Consider the following 22610-nt stretch of genomic DNA (forward strand, 5'->3'; position numbering starts at 1 on the left):
CATTCATATCAGTGTTTGACTGTAATCCAGCATTGCCATCATGCTGCCTCTCTTTCTTCTTTTTTCGAATGTAAAACATCAATTTCCGGTGCCATTTGAACCGTTCTCAAAATATGTTTTCGATACATTTTTCAAATTTCCATTGGAACGCAACATCAACTATCAATCCTTTATGGTAAGCTCCATCCATTTCTTATACTGCCTCGAACGCACTGTCCCAATTTTTCAACCGAACCTTCTGGCCTATGCGTTAAACGTTAAAAAAGGTATCCATAAATGCCCGTTTCAGATGGTTTACCCTTACCGTTGCACCGGTTCATTGATTGGATGCCTTGATGGGCCTCCAACCCACCCAAAAAATTGTTCCATCCTCCCGATGATCCGTTGCAATCATAATTGATGGATGGGGAGCTTGTTTTCATTTTTTTAACGACCACCTCACGCCCTTTCTGCTGCGCGGAAAAGTAGCAAAAAATTGGTCAAGGGGCCGGAAAACTGATCGCCGTTAGGTGACGCGCACTTGCGACCACCCCAAACACATAGTCGACTCGTTGATGTTCGCTCGAAAGAGCATCGAAAGCCACATCAGCATCATCTGACACTCACCTGGGGGCGCTGCACATGCATGTATGCTGCGCGTGGCTGTCGATGGCGAGGCATTATTATTTCGAATTTAATTTATTGCTTCAGCCGGAAAAATGCTTACCGGTCAACCCGTATGCGTTGGGTTCGGGACGGATTTCAAACGATTCTCCGCCCCACCGAGCCTCGGTGAATCGATTGCATATGGACAATGGGGCAGGGTGACGCCCGGGGTCGAGTGCTGACATTGATATAAATCAATTATAATTATTTTTGAACCAACTCCTCTCTCCACAATGATGATGGTGGGCAAACATTAAACATAATGCGACGTGATGATGCTGGTTTCCCTACGCCGCCAACCCAACGATCGGTCCATCTTCGCGAGCTGCGAAAATGGAAAATGGTATCGTTTAGCAAACACTGTTCAGTAAAATAAGTTACTGTTACAGCAGGTGTATCCGTGTGTGTGTGTGACCAAGCCGATTAAAAACTGAATGGAAGGATTAATGCTCTCACATCAACGTGTTTTATCGGGAAATTCACAGAGAGAGAGAGAGAGAGAGAGAGAGAGAGAGAGAGAGAGAGAGAGAGAGAGAGAGAGAGAGAGAGAGAGATCAAAGAAAAAATGGCCCACATTGCAATTTATTTCGCGATTTTTTTTGTCTTTTAATCACCATCCATCACATTACCGTCTCCAATGAGCTGTGAGAAGTACCGTCGTTTTGCTTAAACTCCTCCCTAATGAAACACTTCTGCGGTCGGTTGGTGTCGTGCGCTTGATTGCACGACAAGAACGGTCAACCTCCCCCTCCATTAAGTGTGATGAGTCGCATGAAAAGAATAAATTAATTAAACTAACTCATCGCCAAACGATTGAACCGAACCGATGCTTGGCTTGTACCATATTGTCATTGAGCAAGCTTGAGCACTTTTTATGTTGCGCAATAAACATATCCATATCGCTAGTCAAATTCGTTGGATATGGGTTTGGGCCGCTATTTAAACGCACCAACGGAGTGCACTGAATACCAGCATTTCGCGATTCCATGACGCCGGTGACAGGGGAACGCCGGAATGGGAATCGCGCGCTAATGAACCGCGAAATGTTTTAATGAATCGAGCCGCTGGAGGACGGCTGGATGCAATGTGTTCGTCAGCGTTGATGGAATGCGCCATATGCATTGCAATGCAATCGATTCAAACGAACGCACGAAGTGATGTGGATAAAAGTTTGTTTATTAGCTTTTGGATAAGGTATTCATAAGCTGTTTTGCTGGTAAGAGAATGTTATTGGCGAAGTTATTCAACATTTAAATAGGTTTTGTTGCGACGATATCGCTAAAGTAAATTATTTCGCAGTAGAAATTTTCTGTGTTCAGATATCAAGTTACATTTCTTCAATCAAGAACAACACTCCTGTTACTAACTCGAGCAGCCATTCTTAGTGGTCATAAACCATCCGAAACCCTAAACGGATAAAACATCTGCTAGATTCGGCTACACTTTACAACCTTATGGTCGCAGCCACAACTCGGTTGTTATCAGCATCGTGCCAAATTCAAGCAATCATTGTCCCCATTTGTCTCGCCATACGATGCGATCTGCGTCTTATCTGTGCGCTCACAGTGTTGGCTCCACCCAAGGCAAACTGCACAAAAAAGCGCGTGGCCAATTACTACACACACGCGCCGACTGACCAACTGATGGCAGAATGATCTTGATCAACCAGTGCATACAACAGAGCATTTTTGTCAGTCTTTCTGATAACGGCGACGTTAAAGCATCGCAGCTGTCGCAGTATAGTGTTCTCGTTACAATCTTTTGATGGCGTTTTCAGTAGGATTAGCGCTAATCTGCGCGGTGTTTGGGTTAATCTACGCCCTAGTGAAACGTAACTATCGTTACTGGAGCAATCGAAATGTTCCAACGCTCGAGCCCTCGTTCCCTTTCGGTAATTTTGGAGACCTCAGGTACAGGTCACCGGCTGAGGTATCGTCGGAGTTGTACCATCAGATGGATCCCCGGAACCGGTTCTACGGTCTTTTCGTAACGCTGCAACCGGCCCTCATGCTGACCGATCCCGAACTCATCAAAACCGTGATGATACGTGACTTTGCGACATTCCCGGATCACGGTATATACCTGAACGAGCAAGTTGACCCTCTTTCTGTGCACCTCTTTGCCATGGAAGGTGCTCGATGGAAGGCAACCCGTTCGAAGCTCTCGCCTATGTTCACGGCTGGCAGGACGCGGGCCATCTTTCCGATACTACAGCAGGTGGCGCAAAACTTCAAGCAGTTCCTGTGCATGCAAGTCGGCGAGCATGGGGCCGAGCTCGACGTGAAGGACTACAGTGCGCGAATGATGATCGATAACATCGGGAGCTGCGCCTTCGGCATCGAGTGCAATAGTTTCCGCGATCCGGACAGCGCGTTCCGGCGGTCGGGTCAGCTGGCATTCGATAATCCCCGGCACTCGCAGCTCGTGAGTATGATGTTGCGGCTGTACCCGGCAATTGGTCGTGTTTTCGGACTGAAGGTGTACCGCGACGAAGTGATCGAGTTCTTCTCGCGATTGGTAGAGGATACGGTGGCATTACGGAAGCGCAGCAATGGAGCTAAGCGTAATGATCTCATGGACCTCATGATAGAGCTAACAACACACGGAGACTCTGCGAATGGTAGCAACGATGGTCTTTCGATGGATGAACTGAAGGCCCAGACCTTCGGGTTCTTCGTAGCCGGCTTCGATACTTCCGCCTCCAATGTGACCTTCTGTCTGTACGAGTTGGCACTAAACGAAGAGTGCCAAGAGCGTGCGAGGACCTGCGTCCTGGAAGCACTACAGAAGCACGGTGGCATGACGTACGAGGCGATCGCCGACATGGAATACCTCGATCGTTGTATCAATGGTAACTAAGATCAGATAGCTCAAGAGCCGCATGCACACTTATCCTTCATGAACTCTCTTCGTTTCCAGAAACCTTGAGAAAGTATCCGCCACTAGCGATGCTGCAGAGGACCTCCTGTAAACCGTACCGTATCCCGGATAGTGACGTAATTCTACCAACGAAAATGAAGATCCTCATACCGATCTATGCGATTCAGCGTGATGCTCGCTACTACCCGGATCCGGAACGATTCGATCCAGATCGTTTCACACCGGAAGCTATTGCCGGACGTCACATTTGCACATTCCTTCCGTTCGGCGAGGGACCACGGATCTGCGTCGGTCAACGGTTGGGGATGATGCAAGCGCGCGTTGGATTGGCTACGGTACTGGCCAACTTTCGTATCCGACCCGGTCCCAATACACCGATACCATTGGTGTACGCCAAGGATTCGGTGAGCATCCAGAATCGGGGTTCAGTGATGTTACAGTTCGAACCGCTTGAGGCAAAGGGGGACGATTGAGTAGTTAAATAAGTTACAGTTGCAGCAGGTGTGTTCGTGTGTGACCATGCCGATTAAAAGTGAAAGGATTAATGCTCTCACATCAATGTGTTTTATCAGGAAATTCAGAGAGAGATGAAAGAAAAATGGTCCACTAACTTTACACTAACTAACTCACTAACACTAACCGAGAGCAACCGATAGACTAAATGACAGCAAAGGGTTGGCTAGTGTTGCCATTGAGCCGATTGTGCACCGTACAACGCACGCAGCGTCGTACTGAACCCTGCCAAAGTGCGGCTAACTGGACAGCCGTAAGTGTGCTTCCTATGGGTGCCGGCACGCGACCGCACTCACCGGCTGATAAGAGATAAAAGAGCGCGCGCACGGCCGCTCACTCATTTTTTCGTCTCATCCGTCGTTGAGCGACGCGTAGCCCGAAATGGTGCTCTCTCCCCTTCTCAAATAGTCTATTCGATTTTTATAAACCCCTTTTTCACAATTCGGGTTCAGTGTTGCACCGCGACAACGATCAACTCTGACAAACAAATCCATCTCGCTATTCAACTTCGCGGGATGCAACTTGCTTTCGTCAGCGTTGATTGAATGCGCCACATGCATTGCAATCCAATTGAATTAAACCAGCTGTTTGTTGTTCAGCAGCAGCAATTGATAATAAACTTTTCGATAACATATTTTTGAGTTATTGCTATTGCCATTCTTGATTGTATTGCTGGTGAGCGAAAGTTCTACAATCCCGGTTTTGATGTCTTCATCTTTCCTGATTCTGAAATTCAATTTCTTTTGCGATTGATGAAACAACATAGCAAATGTAGGCCCTTTAGAAGCAGAAATTGCAGCGGTTTTGTTTGATTTGGCATCATTGGTCCAATCAATATCAACACTCTAGACCCTTGCTGGATGAGTCGATGATTGCATCACTTAGTTGTTTGTAATCTGTTCTTTTACACACAACACAACGCCTTATGATCACAACCACAACTCGGTTTTTATCAGCGTTGTGCCAAATTTAAAATATAATCCTTACTACCATTTTGCGATGCACCGTGCGATGCAATCTGAGTGTTATCGGAAAGTGCAATCCAATTAAGAGCAAATCACACAATGCAACTGGTCGTCTAGCGGCAGTACTACTACATGCGCATGAACTGATCAACTAGGCCAGATCACCTTGAGCAACCAGTGCACGAAGTGCATACAGCGGTGCATTGCTGTCAGTCTGTGCGATCATTGCACCGTGGCAGCATCGCAACTGTCGCAGTACAGTGTATAGTGTTCTCTTTACTATCTTCTTGATGGCGTTTTCAGTAGGATTAGCGCTGATCTGCGCGGTTATTGGGCTAATCTACGCCCTAGTGAAACGTAACTATCGTTACTGGAGCAATCGAAATGTTCCAACGCTCGAGCCCTCGTTCCCTTTCGGTAATTTTGGAGACCTCAGGTACAGGTCACCGGCCGAGGTATCGTCGGAGTTGTACCATCAGATGGATCCTCGGAACCGGTTCTACGGTCTCTTCATAACGCTGCAACCGACCCTCATGCTGACCGATCCCGAACTCATCAAAACCGTGCTGATACGTGACTTTGCGACATTCCCGGACCACGGTATATATCTAAACGAGAGTGTGGACCCTCTTTCTGCCCACCTCTTTGCCATGGAAGGTGCTCGATGGAAGGCAACCCGTTCGAAGCTCTCGCCTACGTTCACGGCTGGCCGTATGCGCGCCATCTTTCCGATACTGCAGCAGGTGGCGCAGAACTTCAAGCAGTTCCTGTGCATGCAGGTCGGCGAGCATGGGGCCGAGCTCGATGTGAAAGACTACAGTGCGCGAATGATGATCGATAACATCGGGAGCTGCGCCTTCGGCGTTGAGTGCAACAGTTTTCGCGATCCGGATAGCGCGTTTCGACGGTCCGGTCGACTGGCATTTGAAAATCCGCGACATTCACAGCTCGTGAGTATGATGTTGAGGTTGTACCCGTGGATTGGTCATGCGCTTGGATTGAAAGTATTCCGAGACGAAGTGATCGAGTTCTTCTCGCAACTGTTAGAGGAAACAGTGGCGTTACGGGAGCGCAGCAATGGAATCAAGCGTAACGATCTCATGGACCTCATGATAGAAGTAAGGGCGCGCGAAGGCGTTGAGAACGCTAGTACCGAAGGTCTCTCTATGGATGAGTTGAAGGCCCAGACCTTCGGGTTCTTTGTGGCTGGTTACGATACTTCCGCCTCCAATGTTACATTCTGTCTGTACGAACTGGCACTGAACGAAGAGTGCCAAGAGCGTGCGAGAACCTGCGTCCTGGAAGCCCTACAGAAGCACGGTGGCATGACGTACGAAGCGATCGCCGACATGGAATACCTCGATCGTTGTATCAATGGTAACTAACATCAGATAACCTAAGAGCCGCATTCACACTTATCTTTCGTTTCCAGAAACCTTGAGAATGTATCCGCCACTAGCGATGCTGCAGAGGACCTCCTGTAAACCGTACCGTATCCCAGATAGTGACGTAATTCTACCAACGAAAATGAAGATCCTCATACCGATCTATGCGATTCAGCGTGATGCTCGCTACTACCCGGATCCGGAGCAGTTCGTTCCGGATCGGTTCACACCGGAAGCTATTGCCGGACGGCACATGTGCACATTCCTTCCGTTCGGTGAGGGACCACGGATCTGCATCGGTCAACGGTTGGGGATGATGCAAGCGCGCGTCGGAATTGCCACGGTACTGGCCAACTTTCGTATCCGTCCCGGCCCCAACACACTGATACCGTTGGTGTACGCCAAGGATTCAGTTACCATCCAGAATCGGGGTTCAGTAATGCTACAGTTCCAACCGCTTGAGACGATTGTAAGCGATTAAGAAAATTGAAGGTAGTTATAATGATGTAGTATAGTTGGTTTGATGAGTTCTAAAAGTATTTATTAATCGTTTCATTAAGGTTTCTGTTTTGATATTTCTAGTTCGATCTATTCGTATCTGTTTTAACCGATTCTGCTGAAAGATGATGACAGCGACACCCAAAGATGTTCAATAGGCATAACTTACTTCGATAGCAAGCATCATGAGCAGGACGCGAATTAAAACACCCTAACCTCACAATTGAAAGTCACAGGTCGGTCACACGACTCTGGTAAGCATTTAATAAACAAGCAGAAATTGTCTAAATCATATAAAAGAAGAGTGTCACAAAATTAGTTCTTACAGCATTTTACCCTTTCGTCGAATACTGTCGAAATTGATTAGCCTAGTAAGAATGGCCATCATCTACGTCATAGATCCAGGTGATAGGAATATCCTCAACCTCTTTTGTTATCACCAATGAACTTTGCTAAGAAAATTAGCTGCGTTGCCTGCTATTCGGCATGAGGCCATTTACGACTCAAAAGAGAAGACATCCGAAACAATCCTCTTTAAGTTAGCTCAGATCCTGGCACACATTGATGTACATATAATTTTTCAAATTATCTCTAATATACCGCAGTCTACAAACGGATTAGGCAATCGACGAAATGCTCACGGAAAAATCATCAAAATGTTCGAACCTCCCCTGGCACTATAGATGACGAATGCATAGTAGTACGAGTACTCACATACGTAACTGTAGCTTAGATACCATCCATAAAAACCAGGTTTTCTTATGCGCGTTCAAGAGAAGGATTATAAGAACTATATTTTGCTCCATATTCGAGCAGGGCTGATAGAACGTGGAGCTAAACGGACCAGCTTCGGCGGACTGGACATGAGACAAAAATGACAGACAGCGACCAACCCCGCGTACCTACCACACGCCCAAATGTAGATTGAACAAAAACTCCTGGTCACTGTTTACCTTGACATATAATTAACAAATGGTAGATCATTTCATGAAAGAACATTCGGCCATTAGGTTGAGCAAGATATTAAAGATATTTTTTTGCATTCGCTTCCTCAGAATTAAGGTCATTTTTTCAGTTTAAACAGTGCAACTTGATGATATAGCATACGATGCATACAAAGCAGTACTATCAGTCAGTCCGACCACTGCACTGTAACAGCATCGCAACTGTCGCAGTATAGTATTCTCTTTACTATCTCCTTGATGGCGTTTTCAGTAGGATTAGCGCTGATCTGCGCGGTTATTGGGCTAATCTACGCCCTAGTGAAACGTAACTATCGTTACTGGAGCAATCGAAATGTTCCAACGCTCGAGCCCTCGTTCCCTTTCGGTAATTTTGGAGACCTCAGATACAGGTCACCGGCCGAGGTATCGTCGGAGTTGTACCATCGGATGGATCCCCGGAACCGGTTCTACGGTCTTTTCGTAACACTGCAACCGACCCTCATGCTGACCGATCCCGAACTCATCAAAACCGTGATGATACGTGACTTTGCGACATTCCCGGACCACGGTACATACCTGAACGAGGGAGTTGACCCTCTTTCGGCCCACCTCTTTGCCATGGAAGGTGCTCGATGGAAGGCAACCCGTTCGAAGCTTTCGCCTACGTTCACGGCTGGCCGTATGCGCGCCATCTTTCCGATACTACAGCAGGTGGCGCAGAACTTCAAGCACTTCCTGTGCATGCAGGTCGGCGAGCATGGGGCCGAGCTCGATGTGAAGGACTACAGTGCGCGAATGATGATCGATAACATCGGGAGCTGCGCCTTCGGCGTTGAGTGCAATAGCTTCCGCGATCCGGATAGCGCGTTTCGACGGTCCGGTCGACTGGCATTTGAACATCCGCGATATTCGCAACTCGTGAGTATGATGTTGAGGTTGTACCCGTGGATTGGTCATGCGCTTGGATTGAAAGTATTCCGAGACGAAGTGATCGAGTTCTTCTCGCAACTGTTAGAGGAAACCGTGGCCTTACGGGAGCGCAGCAATGGAATCAAGCGTAACGATCTCATGGACCTCTTGATAGAAGTAAGGGCGCGCGAAGGCGTTGAGAACGCCGATAACGAAGGTCTCTCTATGGATGAGTTGAAGGCCCAGACCTTCGGGTTCTTTGTGGCTGGTTACGATACTTCCGCCTCCAATGTTACATTCTGTCTGTACGAACTGGCACTGAACGAAGAGTGCCAAGAGCGTGCGAGAACCTGCGTCCTGGAAGCCCTACAGAAGCACGGTGGCATGACGTACGAGGCGATCGCCGACATGGAATATCTCGATCGTTGTATCAATGGTAACTAAGATCAGATAACCTAAGAGCCGCATTCACACTTATCCTTCATGTACTCTCTTCGTTTCCAGAAACCTTGAGAAAGTATCCGCCACTAGCGATGCTGCAGAGGACCTCCTGTAAACCGTACCGTATCCCGGATAGTGACGTAATTCTACCAACGAAAATGAAGATCCTCATACCGATCTATGCGATTCAGCGTGATGCTCGCTACTACCCGGATCCGGAGCAGTTCGTTCCGGATCGGTTCACACTGGAAGCTATTGCCGGACGGCACATGTGCACATTCCTTCCGTTCGGTGAGGGACCACGGATATGCATCGGTAAACGGTTGGGGATGATACAATCGCGCGTCGGAATTGCCACGGTACTGGCCAACTTTCGTATCCGTCCCGGCCCCAACACACCGATACCGTTGGTGTACGCCAAGGATTCTGTTACCATCCAGAATCGGGGTTCAGTGATGCTACAGTTCGAACCGCTTAAGGGGATGAGCGACGATAGAGCAGTTTGAAGGTGAAGTAGTGTAATTGGTTTGATGTTTTCTGAAAGCTCGATTTATTCCTATCGCATTTAACCGATTTTGCTGAAAAATGAACACAGCGACACCCAAAGTCGAACGACACCCATAACAAGTTATGTTAAATAGGCATAGCTTGCTTCGATAGCAAACATCAAGAGCAGGATGCGAATTAACACCCTTACCTTGTAATTTCAATTCGAACAATTGACACGCGATTGTAGCAAGCCATGAACCCGCTAAGGGCCACGAAAGACAAGGTATGAAATGCTTCTAGAACCATCAAATAAAGAGAACCTTCAAATGCAAAAAGGAAAAAAAACAGACAGAAAAGTTGGAGTCGTACACAGTGAAAGTCAGGCTGCTACCGAGAAAGGATGGGATCCGTTTCCAGTGCATCGCATTCCGAACCGAAGCCCAGCCAACCGGGATTTATCAAAATGCAAAATGACATGATTTATTTACAGAACTAAAAGATATAAATTTCGCAAAAACCACCACCCCGTTCGGCCTGGGTTAGAAATAATGCTCTCTCCCCCCGTTCGACCGCCCATGTTCGCTCCGTTCGATTGGTCCATGGAGAGGGTAACACACATAGAAAAGGAGCTCATAACCGATGGAAAAAGTGTAGAGACCGGACGGGCCAGGCATGCCAAAGCAACCAGGACAGTAAAACCGATCAAAACATGGTCACACGGGAGTGCATGGGGATGTGGTGGCATCGTGCGGTCCCCGTGGGTCAGCATACCGAAGCTGGTGAACCCAATTTACCACCTATTGCACCGACCGACCGCGGTCAACAGCCTCGTTCCCTCCCAAAAAAAAAAAAACAAAAGCCCTCACAGCCTCCAAAAACACCGAAATATAAAAAAGAACGTAGTTCCGCCGCTTGTCACGGGCATCCAGAGAGGTTTGCTACAGTTTGGGTTCCTCTTTTTTGTCCTTCGAACCAACGGTTCCACCTTCGGGGCGATGCAGCGGCAGTCACACCGGGAATTGAACCTCCACAGCGAAGGATTGGTCGCAAAATGCCGGAAAGGAGATGCGTTCCGCCCTGGTCCGGGCCAATTGCCCGGGTGTCAACTCGTTTCGCTGACAGTGTCGCCCGAAAGTTGTGGCAGCTATACGGCCACCAATGCGGTGGTGCGGGCCCCCGCCTCACCGGCTCCCTGGGGAAGGATAAGTGAGCTGCGAGGATGAAAAACTGCGAAACACATTCAGCTCGCCGAGGAAAAAACAAAAAAAAATAGACTCACGCGACACCAGGACACGCTATCAAATCGAAACATCCTTCGAGCAGTCTTTTTGTCCCCGGACTGTTTTTTTTCTCTTCTGGCGTTGCCCTTTTTGTTGTAGCAGTTCGCTTTTGATTGGGAGTGGTAAGCGCAGCGCCGGCATCTGGGGATGGTTTAATCAAATTGCAACCTGCACCGGTCAGGTCGGGCACGGATGCATCCCGTCGTGATTCGAGGGGAAGGGAGAGAGAGAGAGGAAAAGATTATTTTCCGCTTCCTTGTGTACCGCACCTTGTTGTGTGCAGCGTGTAGGTGACACTCGGTGTGTCGTGGCACGGACAAGCGCATTGCAACAACGACAACAGCAACAACAACACACACGCTGTCTTGCGTCTTGGCAGCTTCGGTTGCGATAACCGATTCTTCTCACTTTCCCCGAGGGAGGTAGGATGAGTTCACGAAACATGATGCCAGGTACATATGCTGGTACAGTGCTGTACGGGTGCAAAGTTTGATTAAACCGTTCGCCACGTTTTGGGGCTTCCCCTCAGATTCACTCGGATTTAACCGCAACGACAATGTGCTCTTTGATTGGAATGCTCTGGGATTGTCGCGCCCGATGCTGGGTTTCCGGCAAGCAAACTTCAAATTAGAATAAAGTTTGGTTGGCCGTGCGGTTAAATTACGGAAACGATTTAATTCCAGAGTGTGACTCGAAAATTACCTTTCCGTTTGGTTTTCGATGACTGAAAACTGAAACTGAACGACAAGCAAAAAGTAGCAAAATAATATCATCTAGTAACCAGGAAACGATGGCGATATAGCTACCCGTCAACTACTCTTATCCATCAATAGTAGGCATTGCGAATTCGACTCCATATTTAACGCTCTTTGGGATCATCTTCTCCATTTTTTTTTCTACTCATCCTTACTTTTTCCATATCTTTTATCAAAAACTGCATAGTAAATATTCACAAATTTCCACTTCAGATGGCTTGGCTTCATTCAAATAATGGCAACATTAGAACACATAATTCTTCACGGCTTTTATACAGAAAACATGCAAATATCCTTTCCGACATAAACACCGGTACCGAGAATCGGCTAATTAGCGACGCTTACTGACCACTTCTCATACCTCTTCGATTCTCAAAAAGGTCTCTTGGCTGGAACTGGAGCTTGATTAATTGTTGAAATTAAATAACTGCTGCATGATATATGGACTTTGCGGTTGTCGACGCAGCTGCGCACGCTTGGTCCCTTCTCTCACACTGACGCCGACGGCCACGGTGGTGGTCATTTTCAGGCGTTCGCGATTTTTGGTGCGCCCATTTTTGCATTATTACAAACTTCCGTGTTCGGTCGCTTGTGCGGTGGTCGCCTTGGCTGCCAGTTGCCAGCATTTTGCAACAAATCCCTTCGCCAGCCCCATAGCCAACGCGCAATAGGCATGGCACAATCTGTCGCCTCATCATTAGCATCGTAACGGGAAGCGAAGTTAATTACGATGGAATAATTTGGATAATTTACTTCATTTAATCAACTAAACTTATGGCTTTATGGAACAGGCTTTTTGATACATTCTTGTGACTAGCGTCCTCGCATTCCATAGCCCCTCGATGAAGGCAACTAAAACTAAAGAGGATGAATATTACAATTCCGCAACCAACATCTGCCCTCCCGCGACACACTCACACACAGACACATGTGGTGTGGTCGAAACAATGTCCTCGAAGTGGACACACTATCGAGACCAACTTTACTGCCATAATTTGTGGAGGGAACCAGGAAACCATTGTACACTAAATTTACCCCGCACACTCCTAGGGAGGGGGGGGTTAAAATTCCAACCCCCACGGCCCCCGAGCCCCAAAAACCAATCGGTCAACCGCTGCAACCAAACCAGATACGAGATACGAGACTCTTTTCGAAATATAAACTTCCGATCAGGCCGAAGCGGGATGGCGCGGGTTGGGTGTTCGCTTCACTGGCCAACTGGGATTGAAGGACATAATAGAGGGGCCTGCATTCAATTCGTAACAATACGTCCTCGAGGTTTGCTAAATCTTCCCCCTCTGACCCTCTCCTGCGGGAAACTCACCCGACGGTGTCATCCTGTTTGATGTGTTCGTTCGCTCGGTTCCATGGTTTTTGTTTTATTTTATTTTTTTTGCCCCAATAAACTTTCCACTTCCCCGGAAAAGACGAACCGCAAGCTCTCACATTGGGGGCGCGAGGGTACGCCAGGGTGCCAGGGAATTACTTCCATCCTCGGCGACGACGAAGAAGCCGTTTTGGGATGCAGCTGCAAGCCGGGCCGGGTTCTAATTGAAAATTTCACAATTTATTGTTTGGGAAATTTAATTTATTTCTCGTCTCGTGCGCGGAAGGACGAGGAGGAGGTTGAGGAAGAGGCAAGTACACCACACTCCCGAGATTCGGGGCCAAGCGCCCGGGGAACGTCCCTTTTTGGGGTGGTATTCTTGCACACATTGGCATCGCCGATGTGGCCAGTAGCATCCCGATAGTTTCTCTCCGCCGAGGATTTGCATTTCAATGGAGTTGTCTTCCCACCTCACTCCCTGTCTTCTCTGTATCTCTCGGTAGTTCGAATAGAGCATGATACGTTACTGTTAATGCTATCTACTGTAAGGTAGCAACGCGATATTTGGAAAATTTGGAATCTAAACTTTTGTTTAAACCAAAATTTAGTGAGTGAAACGATATCAATTCAGAGTTTTAAATCGAATGAATATTAATTAATGAAGTGCTGCCTCTCAACATCAATTACTGTTCAAAAAGTTGCCTTATGATCCACTCAGGCTTCGAGAAATATTCGCTCAGATATGAAATTCAACCAAGTCGTTGGACGCATTCTCTTATCACCATTCGAACACGCAACCGATCCGAACGGTGGACTTTCAGCATCAAGCTTCGACTCCACAACACCTCAACCCACTTCTTCCAGTACGCTAACGGCCTCATCCTGCATCCTGGCATGGGTCTATTGCAGCTGCGAATTTATCGAGCCGTAACCGACCGAGTTACGAAACAAACAGTTCCAACTCCAACCTCGCCAACGACCATCCGCAAGAGGAGTTTTCACCAAATTTTCAACGGCACGGCAGCCCCACCGTGCCACAAGAAGGGTGCCAATCGCCAAAACCCACAAAACCACGAGTCTCCATCTCTCGGGCCGGATTCTGCCGGCCATCACGTTTTACGGGGCTGTCCGCTGTCCGTCGGTTGATCAATTTCCTGGTTGCCAATTGGATTAATTGTGGTAAAGGCGCTCTCGCTCGTTCGAGAGTTTGAGGTGCGGATTTATGGTCACACGGTGCCATTTGTTGTTTGGAGATTTATGCACCGACCAACCAGAATTCAACAAGTTGTCACCCGAAGGGTGTGTGTGAGAGAAACACTTACTTTTCATTTAGGTTTAGAATGCGAACTATAACTTAAAAATGTAAATCATTTGCCATTCTTCTCGGCGCGGCAGTCTTTATTGGTTCCAACATAATAAGAGCCACCGTTTGAGAGAAAGAAAACTCCCGGAATCCGTTTAATGGATTCTCGCCGGTGCCACCGGACGGACGGACGGACGGACGGACATACATCACCGGATTCGAGAGACCATTCTTTAGATGAGAAAATTGCATCCCAGACGCCTATTGCAATGTAAATGAAGTGCCTCATCCGGGCGCGCTGAATGGGCGCTACAATTCACGCCAAGCCAAGCCACGCCAATTCACTCACTCAAAAGGAAGAGAAATGATGACCGTAAGTATGATTAAAAATCCCTTTTCCGGCCACACCTGCCAGGGCGTTGGTTAGTCGGCAAAGTAAGTCAGTCAGTGAGTGGAACATTTAACACCGGGTTTTTTATGCCCGTTACCTTCTTTTCCAGCCTGCTACGATGCATCCGGAGTGCGACTGCAGAGCAAACGTTCGCTAAAAGTAATCTATTTCCCGGCACATTATTACACACACACACACTATCGTCATCTCGGACCTCATGGTCGGTGAGTTGGAGAAGGAAACTAATGAGGAAAAAATTGCCATCAGCAGAAGCCTCTACTCTAGAGCCCAGGAGTAGCACTCTTGCTAGCAGGTGACGGAGCGAACCAAAATCTAATTAAGATTTTTCGCTAAACCATGACTCAAGCAACTCGCAAGGTGATTCCGACAGCAGCAGCAGCAGCAAAGGAGACAAAATGGCTCGTTGAGCGTTTCCAAGGCCTGCTTGTTGGAAAGAATTTATTTGATCCAGCGCTGCCTCTGTGTCTGCGTCCCATGCGCTAGATCACAGCACAGAAGCAGCATATCCAGGGGTTGGAGCAATTGTAATAATTGTTATTAAATTCTTCCACCAGCGCACCAGAACGGAGCATCGCAAGAGGTCTAATCGCGTCGCTTGCCTGGTGTGACGTGAGTCCATTTTACGAAAAGAAGAAAAAAAGATATCGTCCAAAAGGTGAAAAGCCAGGGATGTGGAAAAATTGAAGAGTCCTCCTGTGTGAAGCTCCCGGAAGATGAGCCGCTCCAGGGGACGGTCCTACCGCTAATGATGAAGCTCTAGTAACCATCGAGTCCCCGAGACGTGACATCAGAATCCCGGGGGCCTAGCGCCCCCCATGCAGAGCCGGTTAACGAGGCCCACCGTTCATCGTAAAGCAGGCCGTAACGATGCTGCGATCAGGCGGTGCTGTCACCGCCTTCTTCGTTCGCCTTCTTTGTCGAGAAGCTGAGTAAATTGGAGTCTAACTGAGGGCTGATTTTGATTTCTTCTCGTAAGAAACGTCACCCAACTCACACCACCGTAGCGGTATTGGTCGCCCACCCGGGGTGATAATCCTCCCTCCAACGGCTCGAAGTCAATGGCAGCAGACAAGACGCATCACACAGACAGACCGTTTGGCGTCATTATCGTTGGAAATCGTAGCAAATCGACGGTAGCACCAGTTAACCTTTAAGCAAACTGGGATGTAGCGTTTGCAGAGGACGGTCTCTCTCTCTCAATCCTAGCACGCCATTATCAACTGTCAGTCAACTGTTACCCATTACGGACCCTCCCTCCACCCGGTCCTGCTGCGCCATCATCGCCAAATTATGCTCCGGAACAGCCGCACCCGGCCACCGGGACCAGTGACGGTGTCATTGATATTCGGCGGGGCGAAATCGGTTGCAATCAGTTCATCAGCGGAGCAATTAGCACCATTTACGATGCTGAACTCACCTGCTGGACCGTTGCTGTGTAAAAGACGACGAACAACTGGATGGACCCAAATGCTTACTTCGTATTCAATTGCAGCGCCTACTGGAATCGGTTTTGTGAGGCGTTTATGGGGCTGGGCTGATGATAAAGTCGCGACATTGTCTCCCGGTAATGCTAGCGAGCTCCCGCTGTACCGATCATCTGATCATTAGCAACACAAACGAAGTCAATTGAAGTGAGAAAATTGGGAGGATATTGTAGCAGGAAATTGAGGTGAATTAGAATTACGAAGCGGGGCGGTTTTCACCGATAATTTTCGTTCATTTTTTCGGTACATTGTAATGTCTGTAATATTAAGTAAATTCATTTACTGTACGTGAATTGAAAAACACAAATAATTATCCTTACAAATCCGTTCCAAGGTTCCTGTTCTCGAAACAACGATTGTTCCGTTTGTTTGTCAATAGCCAACTCACATTGGCGGCTCTTATTAACCATCTCCCATTAACTTCTGCTAACTGTTTTATATTAACCTTATCTCCCTAGCTTCTATCCTTAAGATATGAGATGAATAACATAATCCTTTTAGTAGTAATTCAACTCCGCATTCCTAATGAGCCCTTTGTTATAGTTGGTGATTTATATATCTCAAGTACTTCTAACATTCAACTAGCAAGGTAAGTTGTATACGTTTTTTAAATAATTCCTAAAAAAATATCACGATTAGTATTGAATACAACTTCCCGTGGATCAACTAAATCTTTGAACGGCATTTGCGCAATCGATATCGTTTCCCCTCGCCACCTTCAACCTCAACCCATTCAACACCGGTCGGTCTGTAATGAGAATCAACAGCAACAAGCTCGGTCGCACATTGCACCAAACGATACCGCCGGGAGCCGTCTCTAGAGTTTAACCTAGGGCCCAGCTATTACCAGGAGTGGCTTCGAAAGTTCTTATCAGCCGGATGGAACGCAGCACACTCTCTCTGCACGTACACGGTGCTGTCGGTGAGGTCATTTATAGCACTATCCTACCCTCTACCCTCTACCTCCGGCCGCACTAGTAATGCACGACCGATTAGCGACCGAAAGGGGATCAGCTTCGGCTTGGCTAATCTGCTGCCAAGGTGCAGACGCATCCCTGGTGCAGACGTCATAATTTACCTGCAAACCTCACGGACCACCGCAGCCACGCACCGATCAACCGGTAATTGGGTGTCAATTCATGATTCAGACCTATTTGCATTGCAAAGTTATCCCTGAACGCAGTGACTAGGACACCGGCTTGACCTCGCGCGCTCCAGGCCGAGGATACTTTGATCCTGACTTGGGGCCATACCCGGGGCGATGGGGCGGGCTAGACTCGTCCGTCGGTGCTTGTCACCGCGGTAATGCAATTTACACACACATTTAGTGTGTGTCGTGTGTTTCGATTGGCGCGTAATCCCATCGCCGAGCGCCGCAACCCACGGAAAGTCAATTTATTTCAATAAAGTTAATCGTTTCGCGCCAGCTGTTCTGCAAATGCTACTAAATGATGTCACGATACGCAGCATTGAAGCGGTAGCTATTGAAGAGATCCAGTAAATAGTTTACTTGATAGTTTGATTTTGTTTACTCAACTGAAGTAGGTGGATTGATATCTCTACTTTAACGCCTTTGCTTGCTCGTGCTGCTTGTCTAGCCACTTCTCATGATTACCTGTGTTTGCCATTAGGCACAATCGGGTAATTGTATCCACACCAAAACTAGTGAAAATCAGGGAGAGAACAATCCTGCAGCATTGTTGCACCCTCGGATCTGTTCTCTGATGTTACAGACAGCAACGTGTCAGTATTCGCGGAGGGCATTAACAGCAATCACTGATGCTCACCGGCTACGCGGCCAACCGTAACGGGCGCCGTATCGTATCAGTATCGGGGTTCTCTTTTCACGCTCCAACTAATTTTAATAATAACCAACATCGCCCGCCCAAAAATTGCTGACCAGCATCGGGGGCCCCGTTCGCCAAGGGTGGCAATCATTTAAAAACGCATCACACTCTCTCCTCTCGTTGCCACAAACACCCGTGTAACATGCGTATCGATTTCAATTTGCGACGCATCACATCATGAAACGCAACCGAAATCGTGGCGAACAACGGCGAACGAACGTAACGCCATCAAAAACCATCCCAATCAATCCCAATTTGCATCCTTGTTCACCCGATGGGGGCCCGATTCACGAAATCCTCTCCATATAGTGCTGCGCCAGAGCGATCCTGTTGTTGCATCGTTGCATCCTCGTTCATTCAATTAATATGCAAATTTATCGGCAGCGAGCCCGATCCCGACCCCTTCGGTGTTGGGGAATGCTTTCAAATTAAAGGCAAAATGCCCTTTAGCCTCTGGCCTCTTGACCGTTTAGCATCCGAACCGGTCGTAGCCATCGTTTTGGAAGGTTATGGTAAACGCATGACGATTTTGCTGACTCCAACAGGGTAGGCTATGGATTGATGGCAGGAAGGTTCTAACCTGTAGTGGATTAATCATCTTTGCGGAATGGAAACATACGGCTAGAGTGGTAAATTCCGTCCTGATCAATGCAGCCGTTGAGTGGGGCGAGGCGGTACAATCGCTCATGGAAAAGAGAAAGGTTCTTTTTCGCTGTCACCCACAACAACCGACCTACATTCATTGCAGAGATGGTAAAGTGTCACGCCACTTCAGTTCACAACCTTTTCCTTGTCTTAACTAAGCACAAAAAAAGTAACTTAATGACCAAAAAAGAGCAACACTGCACGAGTGAATTTTCGCTTGATGCTTCTTTATTTTTTTGTACGGAACCTTGTCTGTAACCAGCACAATTTGAGTAAGAAACCGGACACGCACCGACCAGACAAAAGGAGACCCGCCCGTCTCCCAGATGAATCGTGCAATTCTTCCGGCCAATCGAAAGGTATCGATTACATAATGTACAGCCCGATCGAGCCCACCGGTGGCATGAAACGAACCAATTTATTTCATGGTACCTCGCACACTCACCCCATTCTTGGCCAGCTGCTCCGACGATTTCTTCTTGTTCTGGGAGTGTTGTTCGGTCACCGGTCGAACGGACGGGTATAAAAGAGGGGAGCCATCGGCCCAAAGACGATATCATCTTGCTGGTACGCCTCGAAAAGTGGGCGCGATTAGTAAGCAAGCAAATGGCTCCGGGAAACGTAGCGGCTGCTCTGTTGCGGTTGGCGTTCGGCGTGCTGGTGCTGGTACCATGGCAATGCCAGGCAACCGATCACCTGCCAACCGATGGTAACTACGACGGTCTGCTGCCGATTACCATCATCCACACGAACGATTTCCATGCCAGGTAAGCAAACGGAACATGTACAATCCTACATTCCTGATCCTGACTGTCCCGAGGTCCTGATGATGCCGGACAGGTTCGAGGAAACGACGACGAGTTCCGGTATCTGCAAACCGACCGATCAAGCGGCGGGCCGGTGTGTGGCCGGACTGGCGCGTGTCTTCTCCGCCGTGAAGCAGTTGAAGCAGGACTATGCGACGAAAAATCCGATCTACCTGAATGCCGGCGATAACTACCAGGGGACGCTCTGGTATACGCTGCTCCGCGCTAACGTGACAGGCGATCTGCTGAAGGATCTTCCACCGGATGTGATGGTAAGAAGGGGGTGGATGTAAGATCCGGCAGCAGGGTACCCTTTTTTTCCTAACCGATTCGCTCCGTTTCGCTGTTGCTGACACACTAGACGCTCGGCAACCACGAGTTTGATCATTCGCCCATCGGGTTGGCACCCTTCCTGAAGCAGATGCAGTCGGTCGGCGTGAAGACGGTGTCGGCCAATCTGATCCGAAACATGGAACCCGCACTGGAGGGAGTGGAGATCCGGCGGTCCGTTGTTATCCATCGATCAAAGCGCCCAGGTTCGAAACCGCTGAGCGTGGGAATCATCGGTGTAACGCACGACCTAACACATGTATGTGGCCACTAGGGAGTCGGTCAGACATTCATGTTAATGCTGCTTCCTCTCCTTACACTATCCAGCTAGAAACATTGACCGGTAAGGTGACGTTCTCGAACTGCAGTGAAGCGGTATTGCGGGAAGCGAAGCATCTGCACCGTGAACGAGTCAAGCGGATCATCGTTCTGTCGCATTGCGGGTTGGATATCGATCGCATAACGGCTGAGCTGGCGGGCAGATACATTGACGTTATCGTCGGTGGCCATACCCATTCGTTCCTGTTTCCACCGAACTCAACTCAACCGCGTGATCCTGCGGAAGTCGTCGTAGGAGATTATCCGGTCGAGGTGACCAATTCCGAAGGCCACAAGGTAAGTCACGATTCTCTCGCAGGACACTCTTTGAACGACCTCATAGATCTGGATTCCCGTTTTTCCGTTGATCTTCTTATTACGCAGGTTCTTATAACGCAAGCTTACGCCTTTGGGAAGTACGTTGGCCGTCTGACCGTGTACTTCGATGGAAGCGGTCGCGTCAAGTACTGGGATGGCTATCCGGTGTACATGAGCAATGCGATGCCCCAGGATCCGGCAACGCTTCAGCGCCTGGTACCGTGGCGTGCCGAGGTAGACCGTATTGGCTCGCAGAAGATCGGTACGACCGCGATCCTGGTGAACCACGCCAACTGTCGATTGGGCGAGTGTACCGCCGGTTCACTGGTGGCCGATTCGTTCAGTGCGTACTACACCAATGCCACTTCACGGCCGGTCAGCTTCATCCATGCCGGTAACTTCCGCGCATCGATCCCGATCGGTGACGTAACGAACGGACAGGCCATCGCCGTGGCACCGTTCGGTAATACCGTCGATCTAATCCAACTATCCGGGGAAGCTCTGCGCATGTGTCTCGAGCATTCGTGGACCTTCGATTCGGAGCGACGTTTTAACGTGGCGCAAGTGTCCGGTATCCGGTACACGCTGAATCTAAGCAATGCACCGTATCAACGTGTTACCGCGGTCACCATCGTTGATCCACTGGATGGGCAGTACAAACCGCTCGAGGCGACCAAACTGTACAGCGTGGCCACGCTTTCCTATCTGATGCAGGGACTGAACGGTTTCCGGTGGATGCTCGAGGGTACGAACCGTCAGATTGGACCCCTTGATTCGGACGTCCTGATCGCGCACATCAGTCGCCTCGGTGAGGTCAACGCTAGCAATCTACCGGGCGGGCGTATCAGTGTATCGGGGACGGCGGCTTAGCTTTTGGAACTTTGCTCGCACCACGACGGTGCACGCTCTTTATTTGGGTCGCTCGCTCGCTCGCACTGACCACCGCTTACGAAATGGTGAAATAAAAATCTAGCTTAAACACCTGCACCTTCGTCGTTTCGTTCTCTCGCTGGTGCTTAAGGTCCATCTTGAAGATGTAATCGCCGGGCGGTACCATCTTGACCAGCATGTGGTCGTCGCTCATATGGAAGCGGCGCAGTACATAGTAACCCTACGGTGATGGCATTGGCATTTACTAATGGTAATGAGTCCACACGAAGTGATCGCACGATCACGCTCCAACGTACCTGCATGTAGGGACAGACGAAGCTCATGTTGCCGTACTTTTCCATCTCCTCGTTCAACATCGGTACGACCGGATCCAGTCCTCCTTCCTCGGTGCTGCACATCTCCTTGTTTGTCCCGATCATCGTCATGTACTCGCCGTCCATCTTCGAATCGAGCTCGATGTTAACGAAGATACCCTGCGTCACATCCAGAAACAGTGTCCCATCGACGTCGACCGTGCTACCCTGCGTCTCGTTATTCACCTGCACCTTCATCGTCAGATAGTCCGGGTTCGACTCATGCTCTACCTTGGTGATCATGATTCTCGCCGAGATCTGAAATGGATGGTACAATTCTGTAAACAGGATGTTCCCTTTGCTGGAGGGTTTCTCTTCATGATACTTACCAACGAACTGTACACCAACAGTGACACTATCAACATCCACAACCATCCTTGCAGAGTGCTGCTTGTCATTTCCAAGCTTGTGCTGTGAAACGACCGTTCGGTGATCAGTTTGGGGGCCGTTTTATAGCCATTTCCTTCTTCCAGATAGTATCTCCGGATCGCTCGACCAGTGCACTAGTTAGCCTAATGAGGGTAATCATTCGGCACAACAACCGCGACCATTTGATGCGGTTCAACGCCAGATAAACTGTTTGTTTTGAATAGAACAGAGACAAAATTGAAATTAAATGGGGAGACATTGGGGCCGATGAATGTTATGAAAATATTTAAAAAACGATTTAACGGAATCATCATAGCACTTTATCAACCATACAATCGATCGATAGCGATCGATAGGTCAACGGGTTGCGCTTGAGAAGTAACAGGGTTGACACGTGACACAGCTGATTCCCGCTTCTTTGTTGCAATATTACGAAATCTCTGGAGATCACGCGCACAGTCCTCTACCGCACTGTATGCACAGATGGTCTGGGCAGTAAGTAG

At 48.5% G+C, this 22610-nt stretch overlaps 4 protein-coding genes across 9 annotated transcripts; 3 read left to right on the forward strand and 1 right to left on the reverse strand.

The window, feature by feature from the left end:
• The first annotated feature begins 2395 nt into the window (after positions 1-2395).
• Positions 2396-3998, forward strand: LOC125958131 (probable cytochrome P450 6a13). The gene is made up of 2 exons (XM_049691258.1): positions 2396-3496; positions 3565-3998. Exons 1-2 carry the CDS (start codon positions 2410-2412, stop codon positions 3996-3998), a joined length of 1521 nt encoding a protein of 506 aa, XP_049547215.1. The 5' UTR covers positions 2396-2409.
• A 1194-nt stretch (positions 3999-5192) lies between these two features.
• Positions 5193-9990, forward strand: LOC125956304 (probable cytochrome P450 6a13). 6 transcript variants are annotated; one of them, XR_007469164.1, is made up of 4 exons: positions 5193-6380; positions 6436-6880; positions 6949-7140; positions 7190-7289. XR_007469164.1 is itself a non-coding variant. In XM_049688038.1 (3 exons), exons 1-3 carry the CDS (start codon positions 5294-5296, stop codon positions 9684-9686), a joined length of 1530 nt encoding a protein of 509 aa, XP_049543995.1. In that variant the 5' UTR covers positions 5193-5293; the 3' UTR covers positions 9687-9990. The 6 variants fall into 6 exon arrangements, 5 of the variants coding, with proteins under 5 accessions (XP_049543995.1, XP_049543996.1, XP_049543997.1 ...); XM_049688038.1 differs by lacking the exons at positions 6436-6880; positions 6949-7140; positions 7190-7289 and adding exons at positions 8578-9175; positions 9244-9990 and having other exon boundaries at positions 5193-5782; XM_049688039.1 differs by lacking the exons at positions 6436-6880; positions 6949-7140; positions 7190-7289 and adding exons at positions 8542-9175; positions 9244-9990 and having other exon boundaries at positions 5193-5746.
• Positions 9991-19328: 9338 nt separating this feature from the next.
• Positions 19329-21364, forward strand: LOC125956346 (apyrase-like). The gene is made up of 5 exons (XM_049688103.1): positions 19329-19489; positions 19563-19800; positions 19890-20117; positions 20186-20473; positions 20561-21364. Exons 1-5 carry the CDS (start codon positions 19329-19331, stop codon positions 21362-21364), a joined length of 1719 nt encoding a protein of 572 aa, XP_049544060.1.
• Positions 21339-22508, reverse strand: LOC125956337 (uncharacterized). Its single transcript, XM_049688088.1, has 3 exons — positions 22068-22508; positions 21682-21996; positions 21339-21605 (listed from the first exon to the last, which is right to left on the reverse strand). Exons 1-3 carry the CDS (start codon positions 22134-22136, stop codon positions 21441-21443), a joined length of 549 nt encoding a protein of 182 aa, XP_049544045.1. The 5' UTR covers positions 22137-22508; the 3' UTR covers positions 21339-21440.
• Between the last annotated feature and the right edge of the window lie 102 nt (positions 22509-22610).

The sequence above is a fragment of the Anopheles darlingi genome, chromosome 3 (assembly GCF_943734745.1).
Source record: "Anopheles darlingi chromosome 3, idAnoDarlMG_H_01, whole genome shotgun sequence".
Classification (NCBI taxonomy): Eukaryota; Metazoa; Arthropoda; class Insecta; order Diptera; family Culicidae; genus Anopheles; species Anopheles darlingi.

Excerpts from the sequence above, each read along its gene's own strand:
- LOC125956304 (XM_049688037.1), top strand. The coding sequence starts at position 5,294 with ATGGCGTTTTCAGTAGGATTAGCGCTGATCTGCGCGGTTATTGGGCTA. Across the intron at positions 6,381-9,243 it reads CCTCGATCGTTGTATCAATG|AAACCTTGAGAAAGTATCCG; the intron begins GTAACTAACATC and ends CTTCGTTTCCAG.
- LOC125956337 (XM_049688088.1), bottom strand. The coding sequence starts at position 22,136 with ATGACAAGCAGCACTCTGCAAGGATGGTTGTGGATGTTGATAGTGTCA. Across the intron at positions 21,997-22,067 it reads TGTTGGTGTACAGTTCGTTG|ATCTCGGCGAGAATCATGAT; the intron begins GTAAGTATCATG and ends CATCCATTTCAG. Across the intron at positions 21,606-21,681 it reads TCGTCTGTCCCTACATGCAG|GGTTACTATGTACTGCGCCG; the intron begins GTACGTTGGAGC and ends CCATCACCGTAG.
- LOC125956346 (XM_049688103.1), top strand. The coding sequence starts at position 19,329 with ATGGCTCCGGGAAACGTAGCGGCTGCTCTGTTGCGGTTGGCGTTCGGC. Across the intron at positions 19,801-19,889 it reads ATCTTCCACCGGATGTGATG|ACGCTCGGCAACCACGAGTT; the intron begins GTAAGAAGGGGG and ends CTGACACACTAG. Across the intron at positions 20,118-20,185 it reads TAACGCACGACCTAACACAT|CTAGAAACATTGACCGGTAA; the intron begins GTATGTGGCCAC and ends TACACTATCCAG.
- LOC125958131 (XM_049691258.1), top strand. The coding sequence starts at position 2,410 with ATGGCGTTTTCAGTAGGATTAGCGCTAATCTGCGCGGTGTTTGGGTTA. Across the intron at positions 3,497-3,564 it reads CCTCGATCGTTGTATCAATG|AAACCTTGAGAAAGTATCCG; the intron begins GTAACTAAGATC and ends CTTCGTTTCCAG.